We start from the raw sequence: 23,738 nt of genomic DNA on the forward strand, positions 1-23,738 counted from the left end.
TTTTTTTATTTATACCATTATAAAATATTACTATAATTTATCAAAAATAGAATTAATTATAATAAAACATTGAAAAGTAAAATTGTTAATAAACATATAAATTAAAAAAATGATGAAAATAATTATTATTTTAAATTATTAAATAATTTAGTTATATTTGAAAAAACCCAAAAAGAGAAAAATAAAAAAGTAATTTGAAAAACAGAATAAAAAACAAAAATCTAGATAAAAAGAGAGAATGACAACAATCCGAGAAATGGATTTGATAGAGCCGATTGTGATTGACACAGTGAATGCTTTAGTCCCCGAAGAACAATTTAAACGTCTTTTTTCTTTTGTTAAAGATCAAAAAACGCTTCACCATCTTTTTTTGTATATGAAATATCAACTCAAATCTTCGATTATGGCATATTGTATCACACATGAAAGTTATTGTAGTGATTTAAATAAACACATTCGCGAATCAAAAAGAGAAAACAAAATTCATAACTCAATGGTTCCCCTTGTTGAAAAACTCAATATTTCCAACTTAAGCAAAACAGTTCATGAAATTTGTGTCAGCACTCTCAACGATTCAAAACAAAAGATGGAAGTCGAAAACGAACAAATGGAGGTGAATGACAAAATTTTCGCATTGCTTTCTGACACTCTACAGGTCTCGGAGACTGTAAACGCGGCTGTAACAGAAAAATCACTTCTCCTCACCTCTTGGTGATTTTCTCGTATGGGTTATTTATAGTTTATGAAATTATTATTATATCATTTGTTTTTTTTTGTATTGTATTATTACTTAATATATTTAATTAATTATAATGATTTACCCCATTATTATAGTTGTTGTCTAGTAATATATTAATAAATACTTTAAAATGTACAAACCTATATTATAATTAATTTATAATACTTTTTATTAAAATAACAATGGCGTTTTATTGGAAATACAGTTTTATTTGTTTTTCAAGATAAAACACCATTTTTTTCATTCGGCAATTTTTCATTACAAAAATGTAGTTAATGAATTAATAAAATGAAACTATAAAGATATTAGTTTTATAATAAACTAATTATATAATTACAATTCAACTCAATTAAAACTATTTATCCTAAATTTCTCATACAAGAAATAAAAACGATGAACCAAAAACAGAAATAGAAACGGTTATATTCCCTCTTGAAGTTTGTTTTTATTCATTTAATTCGATCAATAGTATATATTAACTTAATAAACTAACTGCCATTATTGATTAAAATACAAAAACATTTCTAATAATATAAATACATATTTTAGTTAATAAAACCATTAGTTTTACTATCTAAAAAACTACCACTTTCCTCTATTTTGAGCTTTTTTGGCATAATAGTCAATTTATGATTGAATTCATGGTTAGACAAAAGTACCTTTTAATTAAATTTTAATAATAATTTTTACAAAAGATACTAGTTTTGATGAAACTTTTGTCTAACTTTAACTAATTCAATGAATTGAATAAATACTTGAAAAGTAGTTAATGCCCTCCAAAAAGGAAGAGCTTTACGACCAGCTTTCTCAATTAAAAAACAAAGTCACTCAAATAGAAACGAATTTGTCACTGATTTCAAGTCGGGTGATTCATAATGAAATCACACAGAAAGACCTGCAAAAGCAAATATCTGATATAACTATACATATGACTAACATCCCACCTTATGATGAACTCATTGCTCAAAAAACATTTGAACCATTCACAGACGATTTGAAGAAGTTTACTGAAAAGGAGAAGTATGAAGTGGTATACGATTCAATCAAGGATGGCTTCACTTCACATACAATTAATAATGTCATTCAAAACAAGAACAATGTGATGATTGTTGTCGAAACAAACAACGGCAACGTCTTTGGTTCTTTCTCTTCTGCAGTCATCCCTAACTCCGAAAAGACGGGATATGGCTTTTATGTAACAAAAGACCCCGGGTTCTTCTTATTCTGTCTGGCTGGGAAAAGTGTTCTCAAGCCTAAAAAGTATACTAAAAAAGACACAATGTACTCTTTAAAAATGTATTCGGATGATAACGAAGAATTTGTCGTTGGTTCACATTGCGGGTTTTATGTCGGGGCAACACGAAATTCATTCATCTCAAATAAGATGCCACTGTTCTACAATGGGATTGATAACGTCGACGAAATTGTTGGAATGCACTTCCCAAATACTTTTACGGTGTCTAGAGTCTGTGCGTTAGTATGGAGTTAAGTCAATCATTTTGTTTAAATGAAAGTGTGTGTTTTATGAATTTTTCAACACTTAAACTATTTGAATAGATTCAATATAATATCTTCTTTGATTCTTTTATATCAGTAGAAATCTATTAATGAATAACACATCAAATAGATAATTTTAGTTGTTTATAATAATCTATTTGAATTAGCTTATAAAACTATTATCAAATTAAGAATTTGAATAATAAAAATGAATTATAATTTAAATAATATTATATTATTATAATATATTATTATTATTATTATTATTATTATTATTATTATTATTATTATTATTATTATTATTATTATATACAGAAATTATAATAAAATAATAAAAATGTCTAGAAGATGATAAAACACAATACAACAATCAATGCAAAAAATCAATTATTCTTGGCTTGTTTCTGCTTTTCATCCTCATCAATGATAAGATCGTATTTCTCAATGAATGGGATTTTGATGATTCTGTTATAGATAAGAGACGAGAAGAAGAGCACAATAAAACCGGCCAATTCCAAAATTGACCACCATGTGAGTTCCTCACCGTGTCCTTTCCAACAGAATTCGATGATAACCATTACTACCCACACACACGCTGTTCTCACACTTTCAAAAATGGTTCTGTTGACTGCGTTGAAATACTTAGTAACCATCATACCATACGCGTTGAGACCAAGGACAGCAATAGCAAAGATGATCATGATACCAATAATACCCCACGAGTTAAACATACAGATGAATGAGTCGTAAGTGTTCTCAAGGGAGTTGTGTGTCATGGTGCTGTAGTCTGACCCCGGCAAGAAAAACCCGAGTGGGCACATGACACAAACTGTTTCAATGACACCGAAAATGCCTTCGAACGCGACAACCTTAAGAGGAGGCAATGACATGTTTTTCATGAAAAACTCTTCGGCAACGATTTGACCGGCTTGGATGAATTGAGCGATAAGAATAAGGCAAATTCCATAGAACGTTTGAAGGCCAGTGGTTTCATTCAATCCAGAGGAGCCTCCTGATATCGCCGAAATACCCACCATAATCAGCGCAACAACAGAAATAAAGATACCAAGTAATTGTCCCCATCTCACTTTCTTGCCAATGAATATACGAGAAAGAATCGACGAGAAGATGATCATAGAACCTCTTAACATTTGGAATACAGAAGCTGGCGTATATATCAACCCAAAAGTCATAATGGTCGACGCTACTAAGTCGAATGTTGTTGGAATTAAGATGACAAAGACAGACGGCGACTCCGTTTGTTCAGAATCACTCATTTGTGCGTACTCGCCACCTTTCGCTGTTCGGCGTTGGTACAACTCAATGAGCTTCTCGATAAAGAAACAGAGTGACATCGAGAGAAACATAATGATCGACTGGAAGATCGGCTTATCGAAGGTGTGCGAGACGTTGTCATATCCAGTACACTCCATTTCAAGTTGCAATTTCATCGTGACGCTACTACCCGTACCAAAGAGAAGCATCCCACACAACACATGGATTTGTTGAAGTAAAGCCTTATTGACTTTCATTGTCTTAAACCCAATTTTTCAGTTCTTGGAATTTTAGAGTTGGATGGAAATCTTCTTGCTCATCTTTTTACTTGGGAAATTCAGTCTTTCCAGTAGTTCTCTCCCGTTTTTTTATGCTTTAAATGTTCCAACGTTCTGTCCCCTTCCCACCTTTTCTTCTTTATTCTTTTTCTTTTAATTCAATTATGGTGGGGTTCGAATAACATTTTTAATTCCCAATAATGTTATATATAACATTTATTTGCAGTTGAAATCAGAGTTTCATTATGTTTTTCATAATTTATTAAAAAAAACTTATAGTACTTTAATTACAAAAATACTAAAACATAAATACTATTTGAATTATTTTAAACCAGATAATTATAGTTAAGTAATTATACTGAAAACTTGAAAATAGAATACCACTCATATTCCTCTTGTGTCTATTCAATTCAACAATAAATGGAGATGTAAGAATAGAAAACTATATTTTATTGTATTTTTAATAATATTAATAATAAAATTAAACACTTGCAAATTATTATGTGATAACTATCGAAAAAGCACAACTCAAAAGAAACAAAAAACAATGACTGACGCAGTGGAACTGACGCCGACTGCATACCCGATAGGGGATATCTCAGTTTCTGATAATGTGCAACCGCAGCTTACAGACCCCCAACAACTTGCTGAGGACTCGAAAAAGAAGAACAAGCCATTAAGTGTTTTCACGACGAATTTTGTGCTTCGCCAAAATTTTGGGTTGGGAGTATCGCTCTATTTTGACTTTTTGTATTACGTGATGCTCTCTGATTTAATTATAGGTGTTGGGATGGTGTTTGTGTGGACGGTACAGAGTGAATATGCATCAGTCACGACCAATCCGATGTCGATATTATACATCGAAGCGTATGGTTCTGGTGCGTTCAATTATTACTTCTTTTTCATCACTAACATCCTCTTTTTCATTGTGTGTTTAGGACAAGGGTTATATTACTACCTCTCCCGGCGAAATATCGTCAAGAGGGAATACGAGAAGGAAAAGATTTTAATGGAAATCGACAAGGACTTTGTCAACATGATATCAATGCCATCGGAACGGGACAAAGATGGGTCAATGCTTCAGAAAGGGAAGTCGTCGTGGATCAATCGGAAGTCGTTTAAAGTCCTTTCATATGTGATCTTCATGCTCTTCACCTTATTCTTTTGTGGCGTTCTTGTCGTCGTTATTTACTTCAAACCCGAACAAGACAAAATTCAAAAGTTCGTCGACGATCAATTACAAAAGATCAACGTCCCACTGTTCTCGTTTTATGATATTTTAGTGTCTGTGCTACTCTACATATTCTATCAAATACTTCGCGTCATCGCAAAGTTGGTCTCAATGATCGAAAAACATAGAAAATATATCGGTTACGTCACCGGAAGAACCATCAAATATTTCATCGGTAAAATTTTCTTGGTCATGTCAATTTATATCACAAATCGATTAACTAACTTCGATAAAGGATGTCCACTCGCGTCCGCTGGATCAACATTCTTCACCGTCGTCTTGACCGATTTGGTCCTCACAAATTTCTTCGGCTTGTTAATGCCATTCATACAGCACAAGTTCCCCGTGTTGAAAAAACTCCAAATAAAACTCGCGAAGTGCTTGTTGCCTTGTTGGAAACAGAACTTCGATGAGACTGATATTGAGGTTTGTGGTGTAATGGAAATATAGAATTTTTATAATATATAATATAGTAATATTATATATTATAATATTACTATAATAATATAATATATTTATAATAATAATAATATTACTATATTTATATAGCAACGTACTAACTTTTAGGCACAATTTGAAATTGAAAGTGAGTATTTTGAAATCTACTTCAGACAGTTTAATGTCTTAGTTGGTTCTACGACTTCACCCATTTTGATGTTAATTGGTGCGTTATCGTTTGCTATTGAATATGCATGTGACAAAGTCAAACTTGTGAAGTTCTGTTACAAGTCGAAGAAGACCCCGGGGATGATGATCCGATTCAACCAGTGGTTTTTGACATTCACGTTCATTCTCTCCTTCATATTGTGGCCGTACGGCGGATTTTGGATCGTATCTGGAGATTTGTTCGGCCTTCTCAATAAAAATTATTGTGACTGCAATCTGTTTAGAAGTCGAAATGACTTCTTATTGATGCAGTGCTAACTCTTTGTTTTTGGTTTCATTTGGTTTGGACAATAGTTCTATTATAACATTCATTCTTTATTCATTATAGTAATCTTATAGTAACATTCTTATTGTTACTATAATAATACTATAATAATATTATAATAATAATATTACATGTAATTTACTATTTAATACTATTTATTATAATAGTACTATAATAAATAATTATAATTGATAATATTATTACAATATTAACACCAAATTAACGAGCTCTTTTTTGTTTATAAATAAAAGCAAAAATCAAAAGAAATGGTAAATTAAAAAATGATGTTAATTAATTATCATAGAAGAAATAAGAAAAGAGCAGAAAACAACAAGATAAATTAGTGCGGAAAGTGGAGTGACACCGCTGTAGGAAGTGCCATCCGAACACAACTATGAACATTGTGCACGAGTTTAAAAAGTTTTTGTCAACATCAGTCTTGGGTCGTTTTTTTCTATAGTGACGACGGAAACTGTGTCTGTGACGAGTTTACATAAAATGGTGTTAACTTGTTCGCCAACGGTTTCTATTTCCTTCTTACCCATTATGAATTGATTGTTAAAGAAAACATGTTTGAGGCGCTCGAGTTGAAAGCCCCGTTTACTTTTCTTCGACATTTTGGAGTTAAAAAAGAAGCCCTTTTCGACTAAGACATCGAGTAAAAAATTGTGGATGAAAATCCGCTTGTTCTTTTGAACACGTCGTGTTGCCGTTTGTTGATTCTTGCCTGTGAAGTGTTTTTCGTCGAATGTTTGACTACACCGCTCCTCAGCAAGTCTTGCGACATCGATTTCTTCGGCTTCGAATCGTAAGGATTTTATATTAGGGATACTCGTGGTCACCGTTGGTTGTCGTCTTCTTTTTTCAATTGTTATTGAACAGTATTGATTTAAAAAAGATAAGAGAACGGCTTGTTGATAAGCTTCAAAAGATTTGTTTTCTCTCTTCTTTGCAGTGTACTTGGGATCACTCCAATGGATTTTTTCTTTTGTCTCAGTCACCTTTTTGGTGGCCTTTTTGAAAGGACGAAACGTTTGAGTATGACTTGCAAGAGACTGCATTGTATAGAAGTTTTTGAGTTCGTTCTCTCAAATAGCAGTGCTAAGAATGTAGTGCTCGTCATCGTGGTGTTTGTTATTCTTTCCTCTTCCATTCTACCCATTTTTCTTCCTTTGAGTGGCTCTCACTTGATTTGGGTTTTTTCCCAAACACCACCGTCTTGTCCCTCGACAACAGAGGAAAATTCCGTACAAAAACGATGGAAGTTAACCAAAAATATATTGGACATAGTCGGTTTGTTGTGTTTGAAGAAGAACATTCTCGATTTCCTGATCTTTAAGCTGATATGGCCGTGTTTCAATATGGTCAGTTTGTTTGCTCGACCAAAAATATCAAATTTTTTGCATTTTTTTAAATGGGTATTTCGAGCGACGGAAGATCCCTATTTATATTTCACACTTTTATTTACTTAAGTGTTGATGGATTTTCATTACCTTATTAACATCATTATTTGGCTTACTTTGTAGTATGAAAACACAGAAATGGAGAGAAAAAGGCCAGCACTGCAGTTTATTTTGGTAAAGAGTAAATATATTTTTCATACTTTTTCTTTTCTCACTTTGTTTATAAGTTTCGAACGGCATGTGGAACATAATAATACCACTTCGTTAAATTTCAGTCGTGTAATTTGATACTTTTGACACAGATATTGCATTAGGGTGTTCTATTTATAAGAGTAAAGTTTGGAGATTATATTGAAAAAAGGTGCAGTAAGTTGTAACTGTGAAATTTGGAAAGAAACGGGAAATTTGAATAATCCAGTTTACGATCGAAATAGATTTCGAAAAAGGGTTGCTTGAGTTATATAAATGGATTTTTCAATTTCCTTTTTCACAATATATTTTTAAACAACAATTACAAAAGCAATTGGATTTTTTAGTTGAAAATTCTATCGTGTATATAGTAAATTCAAATTGCCAACACAGGGTTATAGATTACACTTATTTTTTGAGTTTATTAGAATAAACATAATAATTATTTTATAATTAATGGTTAATGGAACCAAATACGATACAAGTTTAATCATTGTGATTATTTCAATTCTAAAACTGCATCAATACAAATTAAAAATTACATGAAAATGAAAATAATAACTTGGAAAAAGTAAATTAATGACGATTTGTTCATTTTAGTTTGAACTTATGTGCACTCTTCTTTTAACTTATAAATCTATTTATTTATATTTTCACTCATAATTTTCAGATTGCAGATGATGAGGAATAATCTTCTGTTCTTAGTATAAGGTATTGAATAAAGGTGCAACAAAAAAGATCCCGAATTGTAGCCGTTTTTTACGTAAAATTTACTCTAAATTAAATTATAAATTTGTTTTCTTTTCAACTTTTTCGAACAAAAAAACTGCCATGACTTTTTTTTGTAAAAAGCTTTTTAATTTATTTGTTATCCCTTTTTTTAGTCAAATCGCTTTTGATAATGGCATTTTTTTAATTTGGTATAACTTATTAATAAAAAAACTACTATTTTACTGATGATAATAGTTATCAAATAATATAATCAAAACTTTAGCAAAGCATATAGTAAATTGTCTATCATTTTTAATTTCTCATCACAATAAATATAGATGAAGTAAAAAACTATTATAAAATAGAAACACCTTTTAATTATTTACCCAACCATGCAGTTAAAATCACATTATTATTGATTATTTTATTATCTTTAATATATGAAATTATAAATGAATAGTTATTTATAATTAAGCAAAAACATTGAAAAAACTACTCGTTGATGATTATCAGTCCTTATGGTCTTTCAAATTGTTTGATATTTTTTACTAAAATAACTTCTTGGCATTAACGATTATTTTTTTATTTTTATTTTAGACATTAATAAAAGTTAAATTATTAGGAATTTTCTTGTTTTTTTGTTTTTAGTTATTAATAGTAAAAATAATATTATAAATTTATTACACGTTTTTAATTAAATATATTATAATATACTTATTATTAATAAAATATTTATATACCAAAACAAAGATACTTTATAAAAAACATTGACAATTGGTTGTCAATATAACTTTTATAAAAACTATTAATTTGTTATTAGACATAAATCACGTTTTATTTTAGCTATAAGTTAACTATAAAATAGCTAATATTCACCATTTTTAAATTTTTATGATGATTATTGTTTTGAATTATGAAATCATTGAACTGAATATTTAATTTGTGTTTTAACCACCAGTTTAACACTTTAAATAACATTGAACAAAATTTAAGTGATCTAAAAATCGGGAAATCTCGAGTTTATTAAATAAATTTCCGTTTTTTTAGAGTTTATACTATGTGTATAAACAATACACAAGCCAAAAAAGGAAAATCATCAAAAATTTGATTAATATCCCCGTAAAAACAGGCCAAAACAAAAATAAGGGGGTTATTTTAAGTGTTAAGTTTGAACAGACTTATTTATTTAGTTAAGTTGAATACATTTACTTATAAAACTATATCCAATTTTGTATAATATAGTAATTATATTATTAATTGAATACAACTTAACTAATTATATTATTTGAATTTAACTATCATAAAAGAACTGATTTTATTCAAATCACAAAAATACAGAAAACACAAGACGCATGAAAAAGTCTGACCAAACGAAAACACAAAAACAATTTAAAGAGGCGTTTGGCGAAAAACTGAATGCCCTTGAAAAAATACCACTCAAATTTACCAAAATGGAACGACCAATTGAAGTTATTGATACAACCCCTCCGCCGTCCTTATACCCAATCTTTTCTACCGACACGTTGTCGTATACTTCACTCTCAACTTACCCATTTCGTAACGGCAAGAAAATAGGCAATCCAATATGCGACAAAGCTAAAGCAGTGATGTACAAAGACGTGATGATAGTTGTCATAGCTGATGGGTGTGGGTTGGGCACAAACGTCTTTTCTGCGTCGGAGAATGCAGTGAATACCATAACAAAGTCGATGATTGAAAACATTGACAAATGTAAGACGACAACAGACGTCGCAGAGGTAATGGTAGACTCCGTCGTCATGGGCCACTTCTCTATCATTGAAAAGAGCCCTGAAACGTTTTGCATTGGCACAACAACAGTCCTTCTTTCGGTCGTTGCGTTTACAATGACAAATTTGCCCGTTATTTTGACGCTATCTATAGGCGATTGTTCCGCCTTTATAATCTCGAAATCTCAATCTCGCGCTTGTCAAGTTGTCAGTGACTCAAAAACAAGCCTGAAAGAGGCCACAGATTGCGGTGGACGGATCGGTCCCTTTGTTGATAAAAACTTTCCCGATCTCCGAAACGCGTCTTTGACTTTGACGCACTGCGAAAAGAATGACGTTTTTCTCGTGGCAACCGACGGTTTTGTTGACAATTTCAATCCTTCGTTTTTGGGGAATTGTCCAAGTGAACTGGGCTTGTTTTGCCAAGATTGGGAAGCTGCAAGGGAATGCCCCAACTTTTTAGAAAAAAAGAAAAAGTGGACGGAAAATCTTGTTTATTCCTTCTTTAACACTTCGCAGTCAATCTCCGTTTGTTTCTTTTTTGAACTACTATAATTTCTAGTTTAATTTATTATAATAATAGAAGAAATATAAAATGACACGTAGAATTTTATTGAGAAGATGAGTGAGTACGTTGTCGGAACGACACAAGCGTCGCGGCGGTATTTAGAGACAAAGCCTGGTGAGCGTTTGCCGATCGACCCGGTACGTTATCCCGGGAAATGTGATCATGGTACCGTTATAGCTTTTAAAATTAAAAAGAGAATAGAAGAGACAGAAGATCTTTCTAGTATTATTCCCATGTATTCTTCTTCATTGTTTGGTGGTGGAGAAGCTGTTGGTCTTGGGCGAATGAAAAGTGAAAAACCTCAAAAACTGGTTGTCTGTCAGAACCCAACAAAGTCTGCCAAAAGAGACTCGTTGAGGGAAACTAAAAACACGTCTGCTGCTGAAATCGACTCGCAAGCGTCACTCGAACCAATCGAGATTTTCCCCGATGACGTCGTCATTAAATTCACCCCAGAAGACAAACCACTGTCAATGAAGTTCAGCTCCGAAAGCCAAATACCAACACCCGCACTGGGAAGGAGTATTGGCGAAGAAATCAAACCAAAGGAATAGACAAATCCTATATTTGTAGTTAAATTTATTATATAGTTTGTCAATGTATAACAAATTCTATATGTATAGTTGTATCTAAGAATGTAGTTTGGTGAGACGATTTACTAATAAAATCTACTATTGAATAGTTTTTTTTCATAATGAACACTTATACTAGTATAAACTATACACAATAGTATATGAAAAAGGAAAAACTTGAGAAAAAGAAAAATGCCAACCCTTTTTTGTTATAAAAAATGTTATTTGTGGCTTGAGTGAAAAGACTCAACAATCTTTTTTCTATAGTAATCAAATAAATAGTAAAACAATTATTAAAACAATAAGAAAAAAAGATGTGAGTAAACAAGTCTGTTACGAGGAAAACTGAAAAATCAGAGATGACCGAGGAAAAGGGAAAACGCCGAGACTTCAAGGGGAAGTCGAACGGCAAGATTTCGATAGAGAAGGAAGATATCCCATTTATCGGAGGGTCTGAACGTCCGAGCAAAATCACAACGATCCAATTTACGATGTTTGATAAGACACAGATGAACCGCATTGGAGAGTTTGAAGTGAACCAACCGAACTTGTTTGTTATTGGGTCGAGACAACCGAATCCGGATGGAGTTTTGGATCGAAGACTGGGAGTGTGTGATTCTGTGAACACATGCAAGACATGCGGGAAGAATGTCGACGAGTGTTGCGGGCACTTTGGAGAGATCAATTTAGCGCTTCCGGTGTTCCATATCGGATTCTTCCGCCCGATCATTCAAGTGTTGCAATGTGTCTGCAAGAACTGTAATAGACTGTTGTTGACTGACGAGGAGCGGGAATACTACTTGAAACGAATGAGAAACAAAACGACGGATACCATTCAGAGGACGATGTTGGTCCGTGCGCTCATAGTTCAATGCAGAAAACACTACAATGGGTGTCCGCACTGTAACGCTATCAATGGAAGTGTGAGGAAATATGGCAACATCAAATTGGTGCATGACAAGTATCACAAAGATCCCAATTTGAATGAGATGAACGAGTTTTACGACGGGTTTGATGAAAGTATTAAGATGGACAAGGAAATTGGCGCGTTTCTTGGGAACGCACAGGAGGACTTGGACCCGTTGAGAGTGTTGAATATATTCAAGTCGTTGGTTAGAGAAGATATCGAGGCGATGGATTTCTCACCGGACGCACCGCCAGAGAAATTGATATTGACTTCTGTGCCTGTCCCGCCATTAACTATAAGGCCGTCCGTCTCGATGGATGGTGGGAATGCATCGAATGAGGATGATTTAACAACGCAATTGAAAGAAGTAGTCGAGTGTAACACGAAGATCATTGCTTTAATGGAGAAGGGATATTCCCCATATCAATTTTATGAGGCGTGGGATCAACTGACTGTTGCGGTGTCGTTGATCATTAACTCTGATTTGCCGATGTGTGAGGAGAAAGGGAAACCGTTGCGATCGTTGTGTCAACGACTGAAAGGGAAACACGGTCGATTTAGAGGGAACTTATTGGGGAAAAGAGTCGACTTTTCGGGAAGAACTGTCATTTCCCCCGATCCCAATTTGGACGTGGAACAACTTGGAGTACCTCAGTTGATGGCAATCACACTGACATACCCCGAGAGAGTCACGCGGTATAATATTGAGAAGATGCGTCAGTTGGTAAGAAATGGTCCAGACACATATCCTGGGTGTAATGGGATTATTATGATTGATGGCAACAGACGATCCATGATGATCAAGCCCGAGATGAGAGAAAAGTTTGCGAAGGAACTGCGGATTGGAGAGATTGTTGAAAGACATTTAGAAGATGGGGATATTGTGCTCTTCAACCGACAGCCGTCACTCCATCGAATCTCAATTATGTGTCACATTGCTAAGGTCTTACCGTGGAGAACTATGAGATTCAATGAGTGTGTGTGTACGCCGTATAATGCAGATTTCGATGGCGATGAAATGAACTTGCACGTCCCACAAACAGAAGAAGCGCGTGCTGAATGTTTGATGTTGATGCACTCTGCAAAGAACTTACAAACGCCAAGAACAGGACAGATGATCATTGCAGAGACTCAGGATTTCTTGACAGTGTCATTCTTGTTAACGGCGAAAGACTTTGTTGTGACCGAAGAAGAGATGATGCTGTGGTCATGTTGGTTCCACAACGCTGGTGTCGAGATCCGATTGCCGACACCGGCGTATTTGAAACCGAAGAAGTTGTGGACTGGCAAACAGTTGTACGGCCTTGCGTTGCGACCAAATCCGAATTTTGGGGTGGACATTTGTCTTGATGCGCCAAGCAAGAATTACAGTAAAGAGGGGAAATGGATGTGTATGAAAGATGGGTGGATCTGCTTCAAACATAGTCAATTGGTGTGTGGACAAATCGACAAAGCGATTATAGGGTCTGGGAACAAGAGTGGACTGTTCCACTTGATATTGCGGGACTACGGACTTCTCGACAGTGCAAAGATGATGGCGCACATTTCGCGCTTCTGTGCGAGATTTTTGGGGGACTACGGATTCTCCATTGGGATTAGTGACGTCACTCCGTCATTGTCATTAACACGAATGAAAGAAGAGTTAGTTGGCGAGGGGTATGCAAAGTGTGATCAGTTCATTAAGAGTTATAATGACGGGAAACAAGAGATTCAACCGGGTTCAACGCCAGAGCAAACACTTGAAGCGTTGCTGAACTCCGAGTTGTCACAAGTCAGAGAACGAGCTGGGAAGAGGTGCATTGACGAGTTGCGATGTGACAATTCGCCGTTGGTTATGGCGCTTTGTGGGAGTAAAGGGTCGGTGATTAACATTTCGCAGATGATTGCGTGTGTCGGGCAACAGACTGTGAATGGAGGACGAGTTTCTGATGGGTTCATATCGAGGAGTTTGCCACACTTTCCGTTACACTCGAGAACGCCACAGGCCAAGGGGTTTGTCAAAAACTCGTTCTTCACGGGGCTCAATGCGACCGAATTCTTTTTCCACACTATGGGTGGGAGAGAAGGTCTTGTAGATTCTGCTGTGAAGACTGCCGAGACCGGATATATGCAGAGAAGACTGATGAAGGCGTTGGAAGACTTGCATGTCCATTATGATGGGACGGTTCGAAGTGCGGGGATGACGGTGATTGAGTTCAAATATGGTGATGATGGGTTGGACCCTTTGAAAGTCGAGTGTGATATCGATCCCATCAACTACGAGTCGGTTTTAGCTAATTTACAACAACACCAGAAGACCGAAGACTTGTACATCACCCCCAAAACCTTTGATTCTTATTACAAAGAAGCGCTCACCGGTGTTCAAATAGTCACCGATTTGTGGAAATCGCAACTTGATGTGTTTATGGAGAAAAAGAAGAGTGAGATGAGTGAGGTATACACTCATTACTCGGAAAAGAGTGTGAGGGATGGGTTGTGTGGAATTACTGTCGACACGATGAAGAAGTTTGTCAAAGTGTGCGAACAAAAGGGGCTGAGAAATATCTGCGAACCGGGGACCCCAGTGGGCGCCCTTGCTGGTCAGTCCATGGGTGAACCGTCCACACAGATGGTCTTGAAAACGTTCCACTTTGCGGGCGTTGCCTCGATGAATATTGCACTTGGTGTTCCTCGTATTAAGGAAATTATTAATGCAAGTAAGAAGATCCAAACCCCGATTGTGACAGCAAAGCTTGTCAACTCAAAAGATGTGACTTCGGCTCGTATTGTGAAAGGAAGAATTGAAGCGACCAAATTGAAAGAAATAGCGAAGTCGGTGAAGATTGTATTTAAGCCGGCGGAGGCGTACGTGTCGATCAAACTTGACTTTGAGACGATCAAACAGTTGCAACTTGAATGTAGTGCAGAGAAAGTCCACGACATTTTGTTGAACACGCGGGGTCTCAAATTGAAAGAGAAACAAGTTTTAGTGAGGAATGTTGATAAGCTGCGAGTGTATGTTGACAAAGTGAACACGTCGCTGTTGTTCTCGTTGAATGCTTTAAGGAACCAACTTTTGGAAATCATTGTGTGTGGGATAGAAGGCACTGGGAGAGCTGTGATTAACAAGAGCAAAATTGGGTTTGAGTTGTTGGTCGAAGGCAGTGAGCTGCTGAAAGTGATGGGCGTTGCTGGTGTTATTGGAGAGAGTACCACATGCAATCACATTATGGTTGTCGAGAAAGTGCTTGGGATTGAAGCTGCGAGGTCGACCATTATCTCAGAAATTAAGAACGTCATGGATGCTTATGGTCTATCGATTGATATCAGACACTTGCTCTTGTTGTCCGATTTGATGACATTCAAAGGGGTCATTCTTGGGATCACACGGTACGGCATATCAAAAATGAAAGACTCGGTGTTTACATTCGCTTCATTTGAAAGAACTAACGACCATTTGTTTGACGCTGCGGTGCACTCCCGACAAAACGACATTGCTGGTGTTTCAGAGAGTATCATTGTTGGAAACCAAGTAGGGTTAGGTACCGGACTTATGTCGATTATGTACGACCCACCCAAGCCTATTGTATTCTACAAGAAGTATGACCCACTCTTTTGATTGATTTTTTCTTAACTAGTTTTATGTTTTATTCTTTTCTGAAGAAACAAAGCAACGCAATCAAATCAAATTTGCTTAGACATTTGGGGTGAGTTGTTCCGAGCTCTCGGGTTGTTTAGGGGTCTGCAGTGGCGTTTGGAATGGCGTCGAAACGGCGCTCCTATTAATTTCGTCTTCCTTTATAACATCGAGTGCATCTTCTTTCGTCACCACTGAAATGGAAGACACCTTATTTTGGTGTTTGATTTCATACCATTTCTTAGCCGGACCTATTAACTCCGGTCTAAATGTAGTAACAACGTATTGTGCCTCTTTCGACTGTTCGGTGATCAGTTGCGCAACGGCTGTTCTATACACATTATCCAAATTGGAATCAATCTCATCAAACAAATAAAAAGGCGCTGGGTCGCACCGTTGAATAGCAAAGATGAGCGACAGCGCAACAACCGTTTTTTGACCACCAGAGAGTTGTTGAATCGTTTTCGCGTCGCCTCCAAACGCAGGGAAAATGACTCGCAGGGATATGCCACTGTACACTTCTGTTTTTTCCTTCCTTTTTTTGATGGGGATTTGTGTCGATTCCGTATTCGTGTTGTTTGTCGCAGTCATCGTTTGCGACTGCGTGAACGCACCAAGTGCGAGTCGTTCCTTCTCATCTAACTCTTCGATTGGTTTCTTCAACATGACAAGACTTGCTTTGCCAAGGGGGACAAGTTTCGTGAAAATCTCAGAGAACCCTTTCGACACTCCCTTGAACGTTCTTTCAATCGCTTCTTCCTTTTTCTCGTCCAGTGACTCGATCAAGTCATAGATCGTTTGTTGTGTGTCGACTATCTCATTCTTCCTATCCATCAAACCCTCCTGTTGTTCAATAAACCCTTTATACTGGTCTCTCGCTTTCTTATTCACATGGCGATACCCTTTCAACTTCTTCATCGTCTCTTCTAATTGGTCGTCCAAGTCAAGTTCATTCTCGTCAATGATGTCATAGATCTTCCCAATATCCTCCAGACGCTTTTCACACTCCCCTTTCTTCGACTCGAGAACAGTCCGCTTTTCAAAGAGCCGCGTAAGTTTCTTTTCTCGGTCCATATCCTCCTTCTCTTCTTTACTCTTAGCCACCTCAAGTGCTCTTTCTTTGATCTCAAGCTCTCGTTGCTCTTTGACTTTTGTTTCAATCTCCTTCGTGATCTCTTCCAAGTCACTGATGCTCTTCTTGACCATCTGTTTGTACTTTTCAACATCACCCGTATCTCCACCGCCTTTAATGCCATTCATTCTCTTTTCAATTTCACTAATTTTCTGCAGCACTTGGAATTGATACTCATTTCTAAGTACTTGTCGTCGGTTCTCAATTTCAGTGCGCTTCTTTTCTAACTCCAAGACTTCATTCGTCTTCTCTTTTAAGTCGGTTTTGGCTTCTTCTATCGTGTTTCTATCAACAGTACTCTTCTCCTTCATCTCTTGTTCAAGTAGAAGTATCTTTTGCGAATTCATCGATATCATCTTGTCGGCATCTTCAACACTTTTCTCTTTCTGTCGAATAGCCTCTCGCACCCGATCAGCCTTCTTCATTTCAATCATTCTCTCCATCCGTTGTCGTTCATACAATACTTCCTCTTCAGCCATCGCCGTACTCATCTTTTCCATCTCCGTTAACACTTCATTTTGTTGCTTTTCAATCAATTTCTTTTCATTCTCCGTTCCCAAAAAGTCCTTTTCTAATTCAATCATTTTGACCTTGGTCTCCGCAATAAGACGAAGGACCATGAGTGACCCTTCACCTTGATACCCACCAGTTACTACTCCTTTCCCACTTAACACATCCCCGTCTATCGTTACACATCGATTCTTGTGCTCTTTTTGATACTCCATAGCCTCCTCAGCGGTGTTACAGAGTATCGCATTACCAAACACAAACTGCACACCCTTTCGAATTTCATCAGAAAACTCCAGTTCTTTGATTATAAGTCGTTTGTTCGTCTCATTCTCAGAACCCTCCCCATTTTCAGAACGACTGGAATTCTCCATCTCGTCTTTGTCCCTCACTTGGTTCAGTGGGATGAACGACATCCGTCCAATTTTCTTCTCATCCAACACTTCGATCAATTTCATCGCAGTCTCGTCCGTATCCACAAGACAGTAAAACAGCCCATTCCCTCCAATTGCCTCAACTGCAGTGTACAATTCATCTTTGCATGTAATGTTCTCGGCAACCATCCCAAAGTACTTTGTAGTACTTTCATTCATGCGTTTCTCGTCGGCGTAGTTCTTCAAAAACTCGGCGATTGTGATCTGCTTCTTGATTCGACTGCTTTCAGCTCGTTTATAAAGGTTGAACAAGTCTTTTGTCATTGTCTGTCGTGTGTTTTCAAAGGTCACGATCTTCGAGTCGACAAGTCTCTTTTTCACAGTCAAATCGTCTTTTCTCTTCCTCAATTCGTCCATCTTCCGTTTGACTACAAAGACTCCTTGTATTTCCTTTTGGCTTTGTGTCATGTTTGTTGTTTTTAATTCCACAATTTCTTGTTTCATCTTCTTCATCTCCTCTTCTTTGTTTGTCACAAATTTTTGGAGCTCGTCGATTTCATTTTGAATTGCGTTCTTGTACTCTTCATCACTCGAGTACTTTGCTTTCCTCCCAATTTTGTTGTAAAACTCGTCGACAAGCGCTTGAGCTTTTGACATGTTTCTTTGTTTTTCAAGTAGTGTGTCATTCAAGTCCTTTTCCTCCGCATTGATGCCAGAAATCTTTCCTTTCAAGTCTTCTGCTCTTTGTTTTTGGTGATTCAACTCATTTTGAAGGGCAGTTAACTCCTTTCCGCATCGAACAAGTTCATCAGCTTCTTCTTTCATCTTTGCCGCATCTTCTGCTTGAGAAGACATGATTGTCCTCTTTTGTTCTAATATAGAAACTTCTTCAGTTAACGCCTCTCGTGCTCGTTTCACTTCGCGGAGTTCGCCTTCTCTGTCCCCCTCCATTTTTCGTTGTTGTTTCTTTCTGTCGTTTTCATTCTTCTCTAATTCGGTGTTTAATGAGTTGATCTTTTTCACGACTAATGCTCGCTCAATGCCTTTCCGCTGTTTATCCAACTTCTCGTATTCATCGAGTTCTTGTTGCTCGTCTTTGAGTTCGGTTAGTCTCTCCTTGATGTAATTCATGACTTCCTCAATCTGATCTATTTTGTTGGCGTTCTCTTTTAACATGCTAAAACTCTCTTCACGTCTCTCATCGTACACACGAGTACCTGCTATTTCTCGAAGTAAATCAAGGCGTTCGGAGTCTTTCATCATCGCAAGGGAATTCACGCGATTCTGCTGCACTATGTAATATGGATTCGAACGACTAAACCCAGCACTCTCTAGAAGATTCATAACTTCTTCCTTCTTCACCTTTTTGTCATTAAGAAAGTACTCATCTTTCTGAAGACCAATACACCGCTTCACTGATACTTCATCCTTTTCGACCATAAAGCGACGATCGCTATTATCAAAAATGACTTCAACGTACGCGGAAACTACACTCTCCCCACTCCCTTCGTGAAGCAAAAATTGTCGATCGCCAGCACGAAGGTTCCCAAACTTTTCGTCACAAAGGACAAACCGGATTGCGTCGTAAAAGTTCGATTTGCCGGAACCGTTCTTGCCAACTGGATTATTAATAATTGATAAGTATTACATAACTCATGGAAATAACAAACCAACTATATTATAATGGGGATCAAAGTCGTCAAAGTCAAGTTGTTCTTGGTAACTCTTGAATCCCTTTAAAAGGATTTTCTTAATAAACACCATGCTCCCTTATATTTTTAAGTTGAGTTTTTCTTTCTTTTTCTCGTTCAAAAAAGAGAAAAAAATGAAGATTGTGAAAGAATCAAAAAATCTTGTTTTTCGGGATATAAAAATGTTTTTATTATTGTTTTTCCACTTTTTTTGAAATGATTTTTTTTTGTCAAATAAAAACTATTTATAAAAAAAACATTTCATTCATTATGAAATTAATAATAATTGTTGATTAATTAATATTAATAAAAAGAAAGGAAGTCCTTTATAATAATTATTATAAAAATAAAAATAATAAAAGTATTATTATTGTTTAAAATATAGTTTTTATTTAATTTAATTTTTAATAATAATTTAGTTTTATTTTAAAAAATAATAAATAACAAAAATTGTAAATTAATTATAATAAATAATATAATTTTAATATAATTATTACTATCAAATTATTTTTGGCTTTCCAAAACAATCAAAATGTTTTTAATAATTGCGAAATTGTTACGTTTTTGTCAATTTTGCTTGTAGAAATATTATTCATATTATTAAAAATAAAAATAAACCAAACAATTTAATTATAAAATTTAAAAAATTTTGAGAAATCAAAAATTCTCGTCACTCTTAAACAATAACGTTTAATAAAAATAATAATTAATAAAAGTAACTATGAAGAAGGCGAGACAATGTGTCAAGCTATAAACACTTCAATTTTCCTTGAGGAGCAAGTTTCTCTTTTTTGATCTGATGGATTTTTGAACAACAACATTTTTTTGGAGTCGAAGAAGGTGTTTCTGTTTTTGTTTAAGAATGGCTTGTAAGTAACAGAGTCTGTTAACAGACTGTTCGTACGTTTGTGAACCAGAAGTGTCTTGGTCCAAATTTTGAGAGATGTCTAACACTTCCCGTTGGATCGAAGAGATTTGATTTGCCAATTCACTCTGCCGATATCGTCTTCCAGTCAGTAGAGTGAGTTCACTACTGACTGGACTTTTCCTGATAAGAGTGTTTGGCGTCATGTAGAGAGAGTCGATTTGTTGGTAGTTCTTAGGACTGACTGGCGTGAACGCCGACATCATAATTACTTTGAAGATCTCAAGTTCGTTTTTATAGGAAAGTGAACCTCGAAATGTTGAAAACCAAAAAAAAATTTCATTACTTTTTTTCATATTGAAATTATGAATTTCATTGTTTTTTTTCGTTTTTTTACTATAGTGCCCACTCCTCTGGACATTGTATGGCTGATCAATGGGGGGTATCTCTCAAATATTTTGGTAATTATTTAATGAAGGCTTCCATCACAATCTTTTCTTTCTTTTTCGTTTTTTTTCTTGGTTTTTTCTATTCCTGCAAAAAATTCCGTACCAAGAAGCATTTCGAATTATTTTGAGCAAATCTTTTTTTAAAGTGTTTTTTTATTTTTTTTTCATTGTTTTTCCGTACAACTTTCATCCCGTTTTGGCACATCTTCGGGGATTAAATTATTGTTCACAAATTATTCGAATTATTACTATTAATATAAATCAAATTTCGGGATTATTTGGAATATATATTTTTATAAACTAAAAAAAAGAAAACAAATATTTTGAGTTCATTTACAATTTTAGTTCGCTTTATTATATGGTGGATTATCCCGTACATCACACTAAAATGTAAATAATATTCTAAATATAATCAAAAAAACAAAAAAGTAAAACATCATAAAATTATTTTAATTTAGATTTCAAGAATAATAAAAAATAATAAATATTGTATGGTAATTCTGCCTTATGTGAAACTTTGCCTTATGAAAGACTAATATTTATAAATATTACAGTACGGAAAATGAACCTTAGCCCGGGAAATGTACTTTAGCCCAAAGAAATTACTATATTTTTCTTTAAAAACACGGGTTTTTACTAAAAAAACAAATATTTTAGAACATTGACTTTTATTTAGGTATAGTTTATTATTTTAATATAACAATAGAAATAAATTGGTTTTTCTTTGGGCTAAGGTTAATTTCCTGGGCTAAGATTTAATGACCCAACTGTAGTTAATATTTAATAAATTAAAAATATTTTAATAAATATAAACTGAAATGTATTGTAATGTTTTTAGTTGTAATTTTTTTATATCAAACTATAAAATAATTTACTTTAATTATAAATTAACTATAATATTTTTGCTTTAGGCAGAGTGACCAAACCATCATCAAAAACTTATTTAACTTTTCTATTATTTATTTATTTATTATAGTTTAATCTTTATCATTGTGTAATTTAAACTTTAACATTAATAAAACTAAAAACATTAATTTTACATTTACACTTGATATTGAGTTTCATAAAAAATTGTTTTTTAATACCGGCACACTATGACGGGGGTAATTCTAATGAAAAAATATTTTAATTTTTTTTCATTTTTATTTTTTATTGTTTTTTAAATTGAAAAAATGACAAATAAAATTATAATGACAATCTAACTGTATGATATAGCAGGGTGTCCCAAAATAAGCTATTGAGCCCAAAACTGCGGATTTTTATATGAAAAAACTTGTTTTTAATTTTGTTAATGTAAAGAGGCGGGAAAAAATACCCAAAGAAAATTTTTTTAATGAAAAAAAATATTTCCCGTTTTTTGCGGGTTGGTTGATTTAAAAATATTTGGCAGAAAAAAAATAATGGAAAATGCAAAAGAAAAAAAAATAAAATTAGAATTGGAATAAAAAACAAAGAGGAAAAAAGATCAATTTAATTAAAAAAGATTAAAGACTTTTTAAAAAATAAATGTCAAATAAAAAATGAAATGTGTAAAATATAGAAAAATACTTTTTTAAAAGAACAACTTATTTAATGATATCATACCAAAAAACAAACATCGTTATTTGTGATCAAAAATCAATTCCACACTAATATGTCTTATCAAATATCATGATGTTTATTACAGACAATTAAGATCGTAAAACAACAAATTTTTTACTCTGTTTTTTAATGGTAACAATTGTTTTGTTTTTTTAAAATAAAGAATTTTCTTTTCAGTTTAAGAACATGTACATATTTGACAAACTTTATTCAATTTGTTTATTTAATTAAAGTTTGTCTTCTATTTATTGGATAATATGGTGTTGATAATTGTTATAAGTTACAAACAAAGATATTTTCCTTTAAATAATGCATTATTTCAAAATATATTTTTGTAATCATATTAAATTAGAAAATATTTTACATATAAAAATATTGATTTAATTTTTAATCACCATTCGTTGATACAGAAACAAATGAACATATGATGAATTGTAGAATTAGGTTTTTTTCGAAACTTTGTCATATAAAAATATTAAAAAAATACCAACCTTTGATATACTTTGTTTTGATTATTACCACACTTTTTTTTAATTAAAAACTCATTAAGTAACACAAATTATTAACAATAATTGTTTAAACAAATTCATTATTTTTATTTAAATCCAAATACATTTGAAAACGAGTATTCATGTATAAAAATTTAATAATAAAGAGCACCACAAAATTGTAGTACATTAGAAAATAGTCGTACAAGTTGTTTTATATTATTTTTCTTTATAAAGTCGGGTTATTATTTTTTCAAAACCCAATTTTTTTCCTGATTGTTTAGTCAAATTCTATAAGTGAAAAAACAATCCAGATTTTTTAGTTTGTTTGATACTAAAATCACAAGTGTACGACTATTTTCTTGCTGTACGACTTTTTTCTGTTGGTCTTTAATTTATAAATGTTGTGATATGTTATTTAAAAATGATTACACACAAAAAAATATTATCTATTAAAATCACACTTGTGTTTATCAAGTGATTTAATATTAACACTTTCATAATTATCAATATGTAAAACATATATAAACATTTCCTAATGATAGTTGAAAATCATTCAAAAAATAATCATTATAATTTTATTACAACAAAAATTAAACAATTGATTTTATCATCAATCTTCAATTTTAAGATTGGATGATTAAATATCAAAACTTTTTAATATTTTCATGTGTAAACAAGTAATTTAAGACCGGAACATAAAATACCACACAATTAATTTAGATCATTAAAACAGACAATTTTTTGAGTTGAAAACAATATATTTGTTTATGTTCAGTATATTGTATCATATATAATAATAATTATTATGTGTAATAATATTTTTATAAAATTTAGAAACGAAGACTTTAAACAAAAATGACAAAAAAACAATAATTTTTGGTTTTCTTAATTGATTTTAAAAATTGCTTTTTAATTATACACATTTTATTTATTAATTGATTGTGTTTTTAATCATTTTTAAAACATACAGTTAAAACAATATT

General features: G+C 33.8%; 9 protein-coding genes across 9 annotated transcripts; 5 read left to right on the forward strand and 4 right to left on the reverse strand.

The window, feature by feature from the left end:
- Positions 1-238: 238 nt before the first annotated feature.
- EIN_389860 (hypothetical protein) lies at positions 239-715 on the forward strand (the record flags this gene model as incomplete). The annotated part of the gene is made up of 1 exon (XM_004256124.1): positions 239-715. The coding sequence occupies one exon, from the start codon at positions 239-241 to the stop codon at positions 713-715; it is 477 nt and encodes a 158-aa protein (XP_004256172.1).
- A 793-nt stretch (positions 716-1,508) lies between these two features.
- On the forward strand, positions 1,509-2,228 carry EIN_389870 (hypothetical protein; the record flags this gene model as incomplete). The annotated part of the gene is made up of 1 exon (XM_004256125.1): positions 1,509-2,228. The coding sequence occupies one exon, from the start codon at positions 1,509-1,511 to the stop codon at positions 2,226-2,228; it is 720 nt and encodes a 239-aa protein (XP_004256173.1).
- Positions 2,229-2,619: 391 nt separating this feature from the next.
- On the reverse strand, positions 2,620-3,768 carry EIN_389880 (hypothetical protein; the record flags this gene model as incomplete). The annotated part of the gene is made up of 1 exon (XM_004256126.1): positions 2,620-3,768. One exon carries the CDS (start codon positions 3,766-3,768, stop codon positions 2,620-2,622), a length of 1,149 nt encoding a protein of 382 aa, XP_004256174.1.
- Positions 3,769-4,336: 568 nt separating this feature from the next.
- Positions 4,337-5,944, forward strand: EIN_389890 (hypothetical protein; the record flags this gene model as incomplete). Its single annotated transcript, XM_004256127.1, has 2 exons — positions 4,337-5,446; positions 5,588-5,944. The coding sequence occupies 2 exons, from the start codon at positions 4,337-4,339 to the stop codon at positions 5,942-5,944; spliced, it is 1,467 nt and encodes a 488-aa protein (XP_004256175.1).
- A 420-nt stretch (positions 5,945-6,364) lies between these two features.
- Positions 6,365-7,012, reverse strand: EIN_389900 (hypothetical protein; the record flags this gene model as incomplete). The annotated part of the gene is made up of 1 exon (XM_004256128.1): positions 6,365-7,012. The coding sequence occupies one exon, from the start codon at positions 7,010-7,012 to the stop codon at positions 6,365-6,367; it is 648 nt and encodes a 215-aa protein (XP_004256176.1).
- A 2,594-nt stretch (positions 7,013-9,606) lies between these two features.
- Positions 9,607-11,124, forward strand: EIN_389910 (hypothetical protein; the record flags this gene model as incomplete). The annotated part of the gene is made up of 2 exons (XM_004256129.1): positions 9,607-10,530; positions 10,609-11,124. 2 exons carry the CDS (start codon positions 9,607-9,609, stop codon positions 11,122-11,124), a joined length of 1,440 nt encoding a protein of 479 aa, XP_004256177.1.
- A 377-nt stretch (positions 11,125-11,501) lies between these two features.
- EIN_389920 (DNA-directed RNA polymerase III subunit RPC1, putative) lies at positions 11,502-15,647 on the forward strand (the record flags this gene model as incomplete). Its single annotated transcript, XM_004256130.1, has 1 exon — positions 11,502-15,647. The coding sequence occupies one exon, from the start codon at positions 11,502-11,504 to the stop codon at positions 15,645-15,647; it is 4,146 nt and encodes a 1,381-aa protein (XP_004256178.1).
- Positions 15,648-15,722: 75 nt separating this feature from the next.
- Positions 15,723-19,442, reverse strand: EIN_389930 (structural maintenance of chromosome protein, putative; the record flags this gene model as incomplete). Its single annotated transcript, XM_004256131.1, has 2 exons — positions 15,723-19,297; positions 19,349-19,442. The coding sequence occupies 2 exons, from the start codon at positions 19,440-19,442 to the stop codon at positions 15,723-15,725; spliced, it is 3,669 nt and encodes a 1,222-aa protein (XP_004256179.1).
- A 686-nt stretch (positions 19,443-20,128) lies between these two features.
- On the reverse strand, positions 20,129-20,500 carry EIN_389940 (hypothetical protein; the record flags this gene model as incomplete). The annotated part of the gene is made up of 1 exon (XM_004256132.1): positions 20,129-20,500. One exon carries the CDS (start codon positions 20,498-20,500, stop codon positions 20,129-20,131), a length of 372 nt encoding a protein of 123 aa, XP_004256180.1.
- Positions 20,501-23,738: the final 3,238 nt, after the last annotated feature.

The sequence above is a fragment of the Entamoeba invadens genome, assembly GCF_000330505.1.
Source record: "Entamoeba invadens IP1 unplaced genomic scaffold scaff_1105074726403, whole genome shotgun sequence".
Taxonomy (NCBI): Eukaryota; Evosea; order Mastigamoebida; family Endamoebidae; genus Entamoeba; species Entamoeba invadens.